General features: G+C 36.3%; 1 protein-coding gene across 1 annotated transcript; it reads right to left on the bottom strand.

The window, feature by feature from the left end:
• Positions 1–8,302: 8,302 nt before the first annotated feature.
• Positions 8,303–16,424, bottom strand: LOC140147993 (uncharacterized). Its single transcript, XM_072169817.1, has 5 exons — positions 16,329–16,424; positions 15,614–15,694; positions 14,965–15,177; positions 11,067–11,243; positions 8,303–8,701 (listed from the first exon to the last, which is right to left on the bottom strand). Exons 2-5 carry the CDS (start codon positions 15,672–15,674, stop codon positions 8,442–8,444), a joined length of 711 nt encoding a protein of 236 aa, XP_072025918.1. The 5' UTR covers positions 15,675–15,694; positions 16,329–16,424; the 3' UTR covers positions 8,303–8,441.
• Between the last annotated feature and the right edge of the window lie 471 nt (positions 16,425–16,895).

The following is a 16,895-nucleotide window of genomic DNA, read 5'->3' as shown; positions in this document are numbered from 1 at the left end:
GAAACAGTCAGATGCGGAAAGTGATGAGTCTGTAATAGCGCTTTAAACTTTCAGATCGGAACTAATGTATTAGAAAGAAAAAATTCGCCGCTACATGATGTAGTAAAATTTAGAGAAAATAATGTAAAACATTACTTCTAGAGTAGAAAGATGCAATGAATCGGGATGAGATTCTAAATGCTATCTTCAGTAGATATAGCGAAAGAATCCTAAAACTCGCACGATTACTCTGCCCGAATTAAAACTCGGCATTCGGCCTATAGGCCCTATGCCGCGCTATTAAAAAAGGGAGAAAAAAGAGGTAAAAATAGAGAAACAGGCAGATGATAATCTCTGCTTTATAAGTGCCGTTTAAAATTTTGGTCAGCTTCGTTATTTTTACATTTCTTTATAGCTCTGCAGTCGGCATGCCGATTTTTCTCTGAGCGGGTAACCCCGTTCAATGCAGTTTTACCGTTTCGCGCCGTACTGAATCATCATCTTCAACGCGTGCTAGGCAATGTTTTTTGTTTGTTTTGTTTTTAATATTATTATTATTATTTTTTCTTGCTTCCCACTTCTGAAGATAGCAATTTTGGTCAGCTTCGTCATTTTAATATTTCTTTATAGCTTTGCATTCGGCCTAGTGCCGATTTTTATACTGAAAGAAAATGTGGCGAGACATGCCGTAATTTGCTCGATTCTGGTGCCGGTGTCTATAGAGCTCCTGCATTGATTTACATGGGTAATATTAAAATTGAAATATCTCAAGAACCGAATATTGTATGACACTGAAACAAACTTTGAAATAAAGCTTTTACATTTCTCTATCTGTTTTATGTCATTTTGGTGTTTGTCGGATAAGTGTGATTTTGCTATCAACTGCAGATAGCTCAAATTTAAATGCCCGTTGGTTGTCGTTTTTGTCTGCTGAACGAGATAAAGGGTACATACCACAGAATAGCTTTCCAGAGACTTTACGTGCTAAATAGGGGTCACGCGTTTTGATCATAAGACGAGTTACGTCCAACTTTGAAATATATATTTGATATCATCTTAACTAGAACAAAATTCTGCATAACATTTCTGAAAATGACTACAAATTTTAGGTCCGACTAATTTTTCAGAAAATTAGTGCTATATAAAAAGGTCACATTTTCCTGTGTTTACATCCGACTGCTAACCGCTTTCTGACCTCGTTTGTTCATGCGCATATAATCGTAAATATCACTCAAATTTTCACATTTTCTTTACAAATTTGTAGAGATCACATTCACAAGTTCTAGTAAAACACGATTTTCAACACTAAAATTGTTAATATTGTACTGATTTTCTAGAATTTGTATGCAAAGTTTGGGACTATAGGCGTGATAAACTTTTACCGGAAACCGCTTCGCAGGCGGATTTAGTGGTATATGTACCCAAAAGCGATATTTTATAGAATCATGTTACTGCTATCTTCTGAAGATCAAATTAAAATGTCAAATGTTGCTACATTTTGTTTTGCTTTATAATTTTAATTGCATGTGGTTTTTTTCTTCTACCTATACTGAATACTAGTAGGCTATATAGCTGAAATAAAATGCAGGCCTATGTTTTCATTGTCCCCTGCGCGAGATATATATTTTCGAATCGAATTATAGGCCTACTGGTGATGATCTACTGAGAAACAAATTAAAATTGCAAATGTTGCGACATTTTGTTTTGGTTTAATTTGGGACTATATGCGTTAATTTGGGACTATATGAGATTCTAAATGCTAGGCCTATCTTCAGTAGATATAGCGAAAAAAATCCTAAAACGCGCACGGTTACTTTGCGCGAATGACAAAACTCGGCATTCAGCCTATATGCCGCGCTATGAAAAAAAAAGGGGGGAGGAGGTAAAAATAGAGAAACAGGCAGATGCGGAAAGTGATGAGTCTGTAATATCGCTTTAAACTTTCTAATAGGGACTGATGTCTTAGAAAGAAAAAAACTCGCCGCTACATGATGAAGTAAAATTTAGAGAAAATAATGTAAAACATTACTTCTAGAGTAGAAAGATGCAATGAATCGGGATGAGATTCTAAATGCTATTTATTTATTAGGCCTGCAATGCTATCTTCAGAAGATAGCCGTTTGCGTGCGCGTTCCGAGAAAATGATGCAGATCGTAAATGATGCATGCCGTAAGCACAGGCTCGCGCGTGTTCACAGAAAATGATGCATGTCGCAACGGGTGATTTGCAAATCGCACCGTAAACGGTATCTTGGGTAGGCCCTAGATAAAACAAACAAACAAACAAACAAACGGACAGACAAACAAACAAACATGAAATATAAAAAAATATAACAAATGATCTTTCTCGGCATTCGGCCTATATGCCAAGCTATAAGAAAAAAGGGGGCAAAAAAGAGGTAAAAATTCGCCGCTACATAATGAAGTAAAAATTTAGAGAAATTAATGTAAAACATTGCTTCTAGAGTAGAAAGATGCAATGAATCGGGATGAGATTCTAAATGCTATTTATTTATTAGGCCTGCAATGCTATCTTCAGAAGATAGCCTTTTACGGGTGCGTTCAGAGAAAATGATGCAGATCGTAAATGATGCATGCCGGAAGTGGGCTCGCGCGTGTTCACAGAGGATGATGCATGTCGCAACGGGTGCCAATTTGTGAATCGCATCGTAAATGGTATCTTGGGTAGATAAAAAACAAACAAACAAACAAACAGACATACAAACAAACATGAAATATAAATAAAATATACCAAATGATCTTTCTCGGCATTCGGCCTATATACCAAGCTATAAGAAAAAGGGGGCAAAAAGAGGTAAAAATAGAGAAACAGTCAGATGCGGAAAGTGATGAGTCTGTAATAGCGCTTTAAACTTTCAGATCGGAACTAATGTATTAGAAAGAAAAAATTCGCCGCTACATGATGTAGTAAAAATTTAGAGAAAATAATGTAAAACATTACTTCTAGAGTAGAAAGATGCAATGAATCGGGATGAGATTCTAAATGCTATCTTCAGTAGATATAGCGAAAGAATCCTAAAACTCGCACGATTACTCTGCCCGAATTAAAAACTCGGCATTCGGCCTATAGGCCCTATGCCGCGCTATTAAAAAAAAGGGAGAAAAAAAGAGGTAAAAATAGAGAAACAGGCAGATGATAATCTCTGCTTTATAAGTGCCGTTTAAAATTTTGGTCAGCTTCGTTATTTTTACATTTCTTTATAGCTCTGCAGTCGGCATGCCGATTTTTCTCTGAGCGCGTAACCCCGTTCAATGCAGTTTTACCGTTTCGCGCCGTACTGAATCATCATCTACAACGCGTGCTAGGCAATGTTTTTTTTGTTTTGTTTTTAATATTATTATTATTATTTTTTCTTGCTTGCTACTTCTGAAGATAGCAATTTTTTTCATCTTCTTCATTTTAATATTTCTTTATAGCTTTGCATTCGGCCTAGTGCCGATTTTTATACTAAAAGAAAATGTGGCGAGACATGCCGTAATTTGCTCGATTCTGGTGCCGGTGTCTATAGAGCTCCTGCATTGATTTACATGGGTAATATTAAAATTGAAATATCTCAAGAACCGAATACTGTATGACACTGAAACAAACTTTGAAATTAAGCTTTTACATTTCTCTATCTGTTTTATGTCATTTTGGTGTTTGTCGGATAAGTGTGATTTTGCTATCAACTGCAGATAGCTCAAATTTAAATGCCCGTTGGTTGTCGTTTTTGTCTGCTGAACGAGATAAAGGGTACATACCACAGAAAAGCTTTCCAGAGACTTTACGTGCTAAATAGGGGTCACGCGTTTTGGCCATAAGACGAGTTACGTCCAACTTTGAAATATATATTTGATATCATCTTAACTAGAACAAAATTCTGCATAACATTTCTGAAAATGACTACAAATTTTAGGTCCGACTAATTTTTCAGAAAATTAGTGCTATATAAAAAGGTCACATTTTCCTGTGTTTACATCCGACTGCTAACCGCTTTCTGACCTCGTTTTTTCATGCGCATATAATCGTAAATATCACTCAAATTTTCACATTTTCTTTACAAATTTGTAGAGATCACATTCACAAGTTCTAGTAAAACACGATTTTCAACACTAAAATTGTTAATATTGTACTGATTTTCTAGAATTTGTATGCAAAGTTTGGGACTATAGGCGTGATAAACTTTTACCGGAAACCGCTTCGCAGGCGGATTTAGTGGTATATGTACCCAAAAGCGATATTTTATAGAATCATGTTACTGCTATCTTCTGAAGATCAAATTAAAATGTCAAATGTTGCTACATTTTGTTTTGCTTTATAATTTTAATTGCATGTGGTTTTTTTCTTCTACCTACTGAATACTAGTAGGCTATATAGCTGAAATAAAATGTAGGCCTATGTTTTCATTGTCCCCTGCGCGAGATATATATTTTCGAATCGAATTATAGGCCTACTGGTGATGATCTACTGAGAAACAAATTAAAATTGCAAATGTTGCGACATTTTGTTTTAGTTTAATTTGGGACTATATGCGTTAATTTGGGACTATATGAGATTCTAAATGCTAGGCCTATCTTCAGTAGATATAGCGAAAAAAATCCTAAAACGCGCACGGTTACTCTGCGCGAATAACAAAATTCGGCATTCGGCCTATATGCCGCGCTATTAAAAAAAAAAGTAAAAATTTAGAGAAAATAATGTAAAACATTACTTCTAGAGTAGAAAGATGCAATGAATCGGGATGAGATTCTAAATGCTATTTATTTATTAGGCCTGCAATGCTATCTTCAGAAGATAGCCGTTTGCGGGCGCGTTCCGAGAAAATGATGCAGATCGTAAATGATGCATGCCGTAAGCACAGGCTCGCGCGTGTTCACAGAAGATGATGCATGTCGCAACGGGTTTATTTGCAAATCGCACCGTAAATGGTATCTTGGGTAGGCCCTAGATAAAAAAAACAAACAAACAAACAAACAAACAAACAAACAAACAAACAAACAGACGAACAAACATGAAATATAAAAAATATACCAAATGATCTTTCTGACTATATATGATTTCCTTCTTTTTGGGGCGCCCGCCTTAAGCGGGCGCACCTTATTGGCATGACTTGCGTCTAATTTCACTCTTGCTATTTACTTCGCAATTGTTTTGCTAAAATTATGCCCAGCTCAGAAATAAAACCACAATATGCTTGGATTTTATTTTATTATTGTTTTCTGATATGCACGGGATAAAATGGTGTGCGTATATTCTTTGTTTAAAATACCAAATTAATGGACTTATAAAAATACCAAATAAACCGTGACCTTTGTATGGTCAGGTATGGTTTAAACCAGTTTACCGCCTCTTAGAACCCGATAGACGGTGACATTTGACCATTCTAATTATGTATGTTTTGAACATGTTTGCACATGAACTAGTTGTTTACAGTGTGAAGAATCTACAACATGCTCATCTATCAGGGCACAGTTCTTTAACCCCAATACATTTGTGCATTCATTGAATGACCTTTGAAAATGTGAGTACAAAAACTCATACTCTGCAACTTAAGGTCAAATTTTGCACTATGGTTGTTTATTTGAGGTTATCGACAACCTCCCACTTGTACGCGCCCATTCTACTCCATACTGTACGCAGCTAGACAACAGGACCGTGACCTTTGCACACCTAATCCTTAAACCAAACAAAATAACCACTGACCAATCATGAAATCACTAATTGGTTTATGTGCTTGACTGCTAACTGATTGTGACCAAAGCTATTAGAACACAGCTCAGTATCTTTGTGGTGACTATCTCTGATAAAAAACATTAATTAACGAAGTTCAATTCTGGTCAGCAGAAAAAGGAATAAATTCGGAAGACATGACTGTGTTGAAGGTCAGAAGTGTATTTGCAACCAGAGTTGCCAACCCCGCGATATGGTAGCCCAATTAGGCGACTTTTGACTCGTGGCAGTGGCGTAGCCAGTGGGGGGTCCAGGGGGGCCGGTGCCCCCCGCTCGTCATGGGCGTCGGTTCATGTAAGGCCGTCGGTAGGCGGAAGGCGTTGTTGAAAAAAAAATTGGGTTAACAATATACTATTTTCCATCCAGGGGACAGAAAAATTAGGAGAATTGTAACAAAAATGATGAAAAATTGACAATTGCACATAAAAAGTATGTGTTTTTATGTTAGTAGCGCCTATTATCTATTATCCTTTTTTCTTTTTTTTTTTGCTCTTCACTTTTTCAAACCATGCTAAAAAATTTTGGGTCAACAAATCACAACTTCCGTCGGTAAAAAATATTTCCGTCGGTACATTTACAAGTTGTGCCCCCTCGGTTCCAAAATCCTGGCTACGCCACTGACTCGTGGTTCACCGTTGCTCACCCGGGTCGGTGTCGGGCAGTTTAAAGCAATAATGTACGATTTATTTTGTTAGTGTTTTAATACCCAAAATGCTGAATGAAATAATATTTATTGTAATATGCCTAACTTAAAGTCATAATTATGACGTAATTTTGTTATTTATTAATTAATTTTTAGCAGAATTAATAACATAAAAATGGGCTGTGCCCGTTTCATGAAGAATAACGATCGATACCCTTGATTTAACAGGCCTGTCAATTTCTTGGAATTGTTTGATATGAAAGGAGGGTATGATTTTTTAGTATTAGTTTAAGTATTTCCTAGCCTCTCTTAGCCACAGTACAAAAGACCTTGATAAACTGGCATGAGTGCGCCGACCCCAGGTTTTCAACATTTCAGGATTGTTTCTGGACGGAGGTCAGGTGAAAAACTAAATTACGTTTACATGACTTTGTCGAAATTCGTCGTGTGACAAGAATGAGTGTATAGATGACTAGGGGGGAAGCTTACTTATCTGTGTCTTCTATACTATCCATCATATACCCTAGGCCCTGCATAACGAAATTCAACAATATTCAATATCCAAAGCAATATCCTCACTACAATAGGCCCCCAAAACAGAACTCCCACCCCACATAATCGCAAATTGACACGAAAGCTTCATTCCATGAAGCATTTCTCTCGTATTTGATCATCTTCTACTCTTCCCTAAAAAAATCATTATAATACCAAACCTAATCACCAAGGATCGTACCGTATTACAACCGCGGGAGTAACATGCATGGGCGCTAGAAGTAAATTCCAATTTTCTATGCTTGTTCGGCTCAAAATTAAAAGGGGATATCTGACAGTAAAAGCTAACATTTTATGGAAAATAAATACTTATCTATTTTTACAGAAATGTTATAATATGGCTTTAATCAGACGTTCCATTCCAGAGAGATGTGGCCTTTCGGGTGTCACGGTTTTATATAGGGCTGCTAGAACATTATAAAAAAGTTAAAGTCCAAAAAGGAATAATAACAAAAAGTACAACTTTAAGGTACTTTTTCCTTAATGTATTTATTAACTAGCGATATCTGAAACATTATAATTGCTTATAACAAGATGAAATAAGATCATCTTGAAAATTTAAGCGATTTTGTTGACATACAACAAAAAATATAAGACCTCGGGAAAGGAACCCCGAGTATGATCATAGATGGCTGCCATGGAAAATATCTCCATAGAGGAGCTGAACAATAAGTGCATTATTTTAAATGAATAGTGGTAGTCGTAAACATTGTTCAAACGTTTAAGATCAGCACATTTTATCTTCAAAAATGATTATATTTCATCATGACATAAGTTTGGTAACATTAATTACTACTCATTTTGAGAAATTTGCTCCAACTCAAAGGTTATCTTTACTACACTGGGGTGTGTGTGCATGGAAGCCATGATGGGTAGCATATCTGAAATGGACATGGTGGTGAGAAGTGCATAATTCGAGATGGGTTTTGGTAGGCTTCAATTTCTTAACATCTGCACATTTTGTCTTAAAAAATAGTTAAATTTTATAGGTATGTAAGTTTATCTGAATCAATCCAAATTCGGAGATGATTGCAAACACCTGATGCACAGAATGCTGTCACTTCAACATGTTGTAGTTCTCATCTCATTGATTGTTTCTTTAAAAAAACTGATCCCTTGATAAGGAAGGTCATCTCTATTTACTGGACAATCAGGAAAGAGTTTGATTAATGTTTACTGGTGCAATAAGGAATTTCTTGAAACACCCTGTTTTAGGCCTAAATTGGTCCACAGCAAGTGCTGTACACTATTTATTAGGTCTGGGATTTACTGCATGGAGATGTGTTTGCATCTAGACAATACATGGGTGAGTGTGGGAAACTCTCCTAGCAGCAAATGTGTTGGACATCCCTACTATTATGACCACTTTTTGGCCATATATCTCAACTCAATTCTACTTAATGAAAAGTATAAGTCTGAGTTTTAGTAAGATAATTATTATCAGAAAAGGTAAGACACTTTACATTTAAAATAAATCAATAAATAAATTTTAAAAAAGCCCACCCTTTCTAAACTGACCATGATGCACCACAAACAATTAGGAGAGCAAAGGAGCCGCATACGTAGACAAGGTATCATACATGTAGACGAAGTCGTCTGGTCTTGATAAGTGATTCTCCGAGTTCAAGTCACACATAGATAACCCGGATGTGGTTTCTTGGTAGAAGTTGAGAGATAAGCAGTTGTTCTCACTCAAGCAATGCTTAGCACAAGCCATCATTGATTCACAGACAAATGAGCGGATGACGTGGTTGACCAGGTGCCGATTGGGATCAATGGCATAATAGTCACTTTTGCCTGGTAAGAAAAATGTTAAAATGTATTTGAGAACGGTTTAAGTTTACACAGGTGAAATTTTGACCTACATCTATGCTATATAAGGCCGTATAAAATTAGTGTTTTGGTTCTCGTCCAAATTATTTTTATGAATTAATAAGGGAGGGAGGTGTTTTTTTTTTTTTTTTTTTTTTCCAATGTAAAATTAGCATTGTCAGTAGTTTTCGGTTTTTTCCAACAGTGCTCGAGGAAACGATGAGGTTTTTTTTTTTTTTTTCAAATGTGAGATTCTGAGGGATAAACCCCCTAGAGTACCACAAAAAGACTTGGAAGTGATGCTTGTTCTCTAATAAACTTATTTATATGTATGAAGATTTCATAAATCATTCCAAAGTCTAAAAAAATTGAAAAATCTAAAAAAAAAAAAATCTGACAAATCCCAGAAATTGAGGAGGAGGGACGAGAACCAAAATATTAATTTTACACGGCCTAACTAGACTAATACCACAACCCACTAAACCGAGTCCGAGCAAACAGCCTGTGCAAGCAGACGATCGATTTTCTTAAATTAATATAATATTGAATAGCACATTGGTCTCCGATAAGGCTAAAACAAAATTTATGTCTCAAAGCCCATGGCAGTTTCAAAAACGAATGCGGAATGAGGCTTTTTTTAAAGATTTTTTTTTAAAAGATTTTTTTAAACAATATTATGAATTAAGATGTCATTTTCGAGTGTTCAAAAGTACACAATATGAAATTGTGGTTGATTTACACAATTGAAGTTCAAATATCAACCTAAACAATGCGAGTATCGAATCAAGTAAAAAATGAATTTCGTTCGTTTTTGTCCCGAAGTCATTTATCCCGGCCAAAAAGTAACTGATCTAAATGTGGAGCACAATGTCAGCCAACACCAGTCCTGCTATTATGATAAATATACATTTAATGAAATAAATGCCGTAAAAGTGTGATTTTTTTGTTCACGGAGTGAACATTTCCCCCACTTGAACCCATATCTCATATGCACAGTTTATCCCTTACATACACTGTGTCTTGAAAAGCTATTGTAGCCCATCAACCCTAATGTCTCATACCCAGGTTCGTATCCCTTCATCTAATCCTGCCCCACATGACAAGGACTTTTTAGCATATCTTATCTTGTACTGAGACAATGGCAGCCAGGACCATTTTTTTGCCTTTTTTCTAAGCATGTTTATTATTGGATTGAGCCATCACATGATTATAATAAGCTTTACTGATTGGTGGGTCAGGTCAATGATATTGTTTATTTTGTGATAAGGCTGAGCATATTACTGCATAATGAAAAATACACTGCATATTTTGATACAGGCGATTTATTCAATTTCTTCCAACTGAGGAAATTTAGTTCCTGTTATCTACCCAGTAATGTTTGCTTATCTTAATTGGAGCCCTAATAATAATTTGGGCCAAGGTTATTTCCATGGTATAATTGAATTTCAATAGGCCTACAGTGATATTGATTTGAAAGTTTGTATCTGCTGGAGAGTTATATAAGCCAGGGTGTAGGTATCATTATGCCTCAAATCACTAATTTATTGTAAGATCAGTGCAGAGTAGGTTAGATGTGAAAATGGAAAGTGAGAACAAATTATTATACACCTGATCCGTGAACTGTGTCTTTTTGGAAGACTCTTCTTGTTACTATATATCGTCTGTTGAGCGTATGTATCTTGTATAGCATTATATCATAGTTTAATATTATTAATACGAATTTCATATATTGATATGAATGTGAGCATTACTCCCTGAAAATTTGGTGGCCATACTTATTATGGTTTTTATTTTAGAAACCAAAATATGAATTTAGATGCATATTTTTGGACTATTTATCATAGCTTTATAAACTACGAAAATAATCGGCAATCATATAATATTCTTTTGACTTATCCCTTATTTCACAATATTAATATGGATTTTATATATTGATATGAATGTGAGGAATATTCCCTGAAAAATTTGGTGGCCATACCTTTTATGGTTTTTATTTTATAAGCCAAAATGTGAAATTAGATGGATATTTTTGATTCAGGAATGCAATCCAGGAAAAAAATAGTTGGCACACTTGCAGTAAACAATGGAAATGCGTGCCCTATCAAAATTGGAGATGCGAGTAAAACATGCATGCAATATATGTGAAGTACAGACTCCCCTTATATCTCACCTTTCCCCACTCCCCATCTTTTAATGTTGGAGGGTCTCACGGACCTGTTGACAACATGGCTTGGTCCAACATTGAATTGGGGGAGCGGGGGAAGAGATATACCAAAAGACAGGCAAAGTGTGCCAACCTTTTTTCCTGGATTGTAGCTAGGTAATATTTACACACATAGTATGAACTTACATCGATGTGTAGCTTCACAGATGAATCCTTTACTATCATCAATGCACGAAGCATAATTCAGAAGCTGTCCACCATTTTTGAGATGAACACAATCTTTGGTTAAGTGATTCGATTCACCCGTACTCCACTCAAAATTTGACACGTTGCTCTCTGGTGCGCCCACCCACTGCAAAGTACCTGTGGTTTAAATTATTCTTCTTCTTTAAGGGGGTACTACACCCTTTGATAAATATTTGCATTTTACTCAAAAAATAATAACACACTGGTAACAAAAGTTATGTATATTATAGGGGCAAGGAATCCAGTTACTACATGACTCAAGACAAGCGGTACGTTATTTTATGATAAGAAAAGAGGTACCGCTAGAATGTACCTCATTTCTTAACATATATAATGAACCTTTTGTCTTGAATCACTGAAATTTCAGTGAAGTTATTGGATTCCTTGCCCCTATAATATACATAACTTTTGTTACCAGTGTGTAGATTTAATGTAAAATTAGTCACAAAATTTATCAGGGGGTGTAGTACCAACTTAAGAGCGTTTTGGAATTAAATCAAATTAATACTGGAATTTACCTTTTGCAACTTTGCGAAGTTGCGTCTGGAACGTCCTGACTTCATTAGACAACTGACCAGCTGGACTGGTCACGTGATAGACAAAGAACAGAAAAGGGGGGCTCCGCTTTAACTTTAATCTCATGCATGGGACCTGACCATCAATACGATACATATCCGTCTATCGCGTGACCAGTCCAGCGGGTCACATTTGCTTCATGAAGTCTGGTGGCTCCAGACGCAACGTCGCAAAGTTGCAAAAAATAAGTTCTAGTATTTGATTTAATTCCAATCTCTCTCTACTGGATGACTAAGAACATTTACCCATTATTCTTTATTATTTTGAAAACGTGTCAATACACATCATTGTTACATTGAAAAGAAGATTTTATAACTTATTCAAATAATATAACTAAAATTCCGGTAGCGCCGAGGTACTGGATATGAGAGCGCACAAACTCAATTTAGTAGCGGGTCAGCGCTGGGACATTAGAGACATTGCGATTTCCAAACGTAGACATCGGACGTACGTTGATCTATTCAAAACCACTCTCCTGTATCGAAGCGAGGTCACGTATTTAGCTATTTTTGAAGATATTCCACGTGCGAAATCGACGTAGATACATCGTTGAAAATGCACAAAATGTGTCCATTTCACAATATGTTAAAGACAGTCAAAGATAATGAACATACGAAGGAAAGTCTAATTATGTCAGGCGGATTTATCCGCCTGATATACTGTGAAGCTCTCAAATCTTCTTTCTTTCTTTCTTTCTTTCTTCTTTAGTAGAACCAAAAATTGCTACTAGTGCCAGACGCTTGCACCAATTTTGACCATTATTATGTTTTGATGGATCCAAGTTGTGATAATATTGGATCCAAAACATAATAATGATAAAATTGGATGCTTTACGCCCAATATTTATTGGTCTTGCTATGAGTTGTAAAAAAACTCATAGCTCGACCAATAAATATGGGCTCAACCGATCCAATTTTATATCAAACTTGGCCACAAGAAGCACTGACCCAAGCTTAATATAACTTCTACACGGATAGGGGTCAAAGGTCACATAAGGGTTATTAGGGGTTATTTTGTGAAAATCTTTAAAATGCTACTGCTCCTTTAAATGACATGCTATGACCACCAAACATGGTCAGCAAGAACCGCTGGCCCAAGCTTCAAATAAGTTGTACCACAGATTGGGGTCAAAGTTCATGTAAGGCTTGATAGGGGTCATTTTGTGAAAATATTTGTGTCAAATGAAATGAAGCAGCTATCATTAGAGGCAGCAATTTGGCAGATAACTTAGGCAGGGAGACAGCTTGTCTGCTGTTTTGATAACAAGAGATAAGCATAGTAAATATTTTGAAAGTCTCAACATATTAAATCTTAACCACAGTCTAGACCAAACTGAACATGTCAGAGATCGTCTAGTGTAGGGGCAGTGGTACGGTTTTGGGAAGATAGCTGACAGTGGATCTCATATAAGATTTTCTTTTTTTTTTTTTGGGGGGGGCTATTTGCTATATGGACCAAGTAATAGGCACGGGGAATGCACTTTTGCTTGGTTATATATGGGAAAGTGCGGGAGGGCAGCGTGGGTAGGGGAGGAGGGGGGAGTCAGGTCAAATTCAAAGTTAATCCGACGGGGCTGTAACTCCGAGAAAATGATCACTGACAATTGAGGAATATGAAATTGCAAAGGTCATGCGAGGTCAAAGGTCAGGTCAAATTTAAAGTTGCTCCAATTGGCCTGTAACTCAGGGAAAACAATCCCTGACACTTAAGGAGTATAAAGGTCAGGTCAAATTTTAAGTTGCTCCGATTGAGCTGCAACTCAGGAAAACTGATCAGGAGTGTAAACCCGCAAAGGTCATCCGAGGTCAAAGGTCAGGTCAAATATTAAATTGCTCCAAACAGCCTGTAACTCAGGGAAAACAACCCCTGACACTGGAGGAGTATAAAACCGTAAAGGTCATCAGAGGTCAAAGGTCAGGTCAAATTTAAAGTTGCTCCGATTGAGCTGCAACTCAGGACAAATGATCCCCGACATTTCAGGAGTATAAAACCGCAAAGGTTATCCAAGGTTAAAGGTCAGGTCAAATTTAAGTTACTCCGATCAGCCTGTAACTCCGGGAACACAATCCCTAATACCTCAGGAGTATAAAACCGCAAAGGTCATCCGAGGTCAAAGGTCAGGTCAAATTTAAAGTTGCTCCAATCGAACTTGCAGAAAATGATCCTTGACACTTGGGGAGTATAGCATGAGTTTACCCGAGGTCTAAGGTCAAACGATGCTAATCAGAATCAATCACCGCCTGACATTCGTGGCTCGTGAGCCACAGTAGCTCTAGTTATTATTATGATCCTGTTTGTTTGTAATAAATCATTATAATAAAGGTACAGCGATGTGTTAAAAATGGACTAAATTTAAACGCAGTATTCATACGCAGAAATAGCCCATTGAAATGTGTGTGATACTTTACGTACAAAAAATGACATTGCGATTTCCCATTTTGGATTCCAACGTAGAATAAAACGCAGATGCTACGTTGAAATATGCTGATTTTACCTCATGTCTAAGTCCATGCAACGCGCCCAATTTTCAGGACGAAAAAGTCTCATTTTAAAGTAAAGTCATGATGTATGGATGTAGTGATCCTTAATCTACCAAAATATATGATTTTGGGCAACTATAATATTTGGGGAGCACAAAAAAACAATTAAGTTTAATCAGCATGTAGGTCAGAATTTTAGTCAAAATCAAAAGCGGCCTGTTTGAATTAGGCAGATGTTATTTGTTCAATCATTATGCCCTCTATCGACCTAGATTAGATTAGATCAAATATTATCATAGTCTTCATTCCAGCTGACTTGTTCTCCTTCGTGACGAATGAGCACAATCCAGTTTGGAACCGAGATTAGCAATATTTAACACCGTATTAACGTACGTAAAAACGTACGTTCCACGTGCTGCGTTTGGAACATCGCAATCTCTCTAATATGGATTTTTGCCGTAACAGCGGAACGCCCATAATCATGCTAATAGCTCCTAACAGTGTATGAGCCTGGCCCCCTCACATCATGGGCTACACAAAAATACGCGATAACAATTGAACAGGAGTAGCTTTTGGCGGGAAAAGGGCGTCGAACTTTACACAGTGTCAAATTTCAAACTTGTGTTTTAACACAACTTGAGCAAGTTGAGTTCAATGTATTCCTCTATAGTCGCAAGGGTTCAGAAAATGTAAAGTTTGTCCTAATATATCTAAGAGGAACCGTTCTGGAGTTATAACTGGAGAATATTACAGCTAGTAAACGTGCACTTAAATATCATTACCTTCGTTTTCGATGTCGTTAAGACCAATCCAAAAGTCCTTATTGTACAATTCCGAACTTTGTCCTGCAATATAATCTAGTTCTTCTTGCGTTTCTATGGTAGCAAGGTTTCCGCTTTTAGATAGGCAATAGTCCTGTGCATCTTGCCATGTCTTGTGCTCATTATCCTCCCATATAATCGTATATCGTTGAGATGTATCCATGTCTTTACAAGCTATAAAGAAAAGATCCCATTTGTTATCATCATGATCATTGTCATGTAACCTATAATCTGGTTGATTAAATTGTTTAATGATCTGTACTATTTTATGAAGAAAATCGGTAATATACTTGTCCATTTACTTATCACTACTGAGTCTTTGCCCAGAAAATACTCCCCTCAGCGGCAAATAGCAGCCACTGAATTACTGTTATTATTGGAACTACATTATTAGTAATATGTAATGCGATCAAGCAAAATCAGTCGGAACTCGGAAATATTAAATTTTCAGTTTCTTATAGAATAATAAAAAAACATTTGTATAGTTGTATTTTGTAGTAAACCCCATTGAAATTTAACAACAAATCAATATTTCAGAGTTCCGACTGATTTTGCTTGATCGCATCACATATTACATTCTGCTATACTGTTTGTAACTAAATTTACATACCGTAGACGATGACCAACTTAATCAAGAAGGCAAAAATCACCAAGTACATGCTTATTGTCATTTCTATAACAAAACACAAAGCTGCAAAAGAAAGGTGTCAGTTTTATTCTGAATAATAAAATGACAATATCCATCGAGAGACATTGCATATCGTAAATGGGTAAGCAACGATACAAATGCATTTACGGTTCTTTTTGAAACCTATGAAACTTTCAAAGAAACCTTAACCTTTTATTCACGCCGATATGAAGAGCTTAGTTGCAAAAACCCTTACATCCACATCTGGGTGAAATTGAGTTATTGGTATGATATTATAGTGTGGGTACAAATACACATTTAGGCGGTTATTTACTTTCATACCAGCTTCCCTTCCGGAGATATCGTATATTTCCCGTTTGGGAAATCAACCAGCATTATAACCATCACAGCCAGGATCGTATCGCCCAGTTTCAAGTTAGCTCAAGTTTTTTCATGGGAACAGAAATTATAACACTGCCGGATACTCGAACTTGATAGTATCGCCACTTACAAGAGTCTAGCGCCTTTCCGATCATTAACTTGACCATTAAAAATACATCTTACTGACTATTAGGGTTAAGTTATTCCTGTCCTACGCATATCTATCCTAGGCATAACATATATAATATATTATACATTAAATCACATGGATAACACATCAGTGGTACAAGATGAATGTTAGAAAATGCCTACTTACATGATTCCAGGGCGAGCCAAGTTTGACGTGTAATGCTTACAAAGATATCAATGGCTTTTATATAATTATTTTGATGGCGGTGTGTGTTTGAGACAAGTAGTTTCACACGCTCTTAAAGATACGTTGTACGGAATAATTAGACCTAATTATATTTTGAAATATATTCTCAAGCAGAAATTCGCATAATTTTGCCAAACTCCAATAATTGCCGACTGCAACAATAATGATCAACAAAATATGGTAGATTTCGCCGTCTTCTTTGATATGAGCTAAAAACGATATCAACGCACGTTTTTAGTTTACCTGCACAGCAGCATTATGGGTATTCTTAATTTGTTGCATATTATTATCCTATTAATTTTGCCCTACTTTCTTTGTACCCAATATTTTTTCTTATATGATCAGCCAGTTGAAATATTCGGCAAAACATAACTTTGCACACTTAGGCAATATAGAAACAAATTAGTTCGATCTTTCGATCCACCATCGATACTTGGTCGATCCTTATTACTTATGAAATCAATTAAATGAATATTGTTATAATGTGATAACATATGAATCTTTGCC

This window comes from Amphiura filiformis, chromosome 3 (genome assembly GCF_039555335.1).
Source record: "Amphiura filiformis chromosome 3, Afil_fr2py, whole genome shotgun sequence".
In the NCBI taxonomy this organism is placed as follows: Eukaryota; Metazoa; Echinodermata; class Ophiuroidea; order Amphilepidida; family Amphiuridae; genus Amphiura; species Amphiura filiformis.
This window is presented reverse-complemented; position numbering and strand designations above follow the sequence as displayed.

What these genes read in the sequence shown, in the direction of transcription:
- LOC140147993 (XM_072169817.1), bottom strand. Translation starts at nt 15,674, where the DNA reads ATGACAATAAGCATGTACTTGGTGATTTTTGCCTTCTTGATTAAGTTG. An exon ending in TAAGTTGGTCATCGTCTACG is followed by an intron (nt 15,178 to 15,613) that starts GTATGTAAATTT and finishes TTTTCTTTATAG; the next exon opens with CTTGTAAAGACATGGATACA. An exon ending in TAACGACATCGAAAACGAAG is followed by an intron (nt 11,244 to 14,964) that starts GTAATGATATTT and finishes TTTAAACCACAG; the next exon opens with GTACTTTGCAGTGGGTGGGC.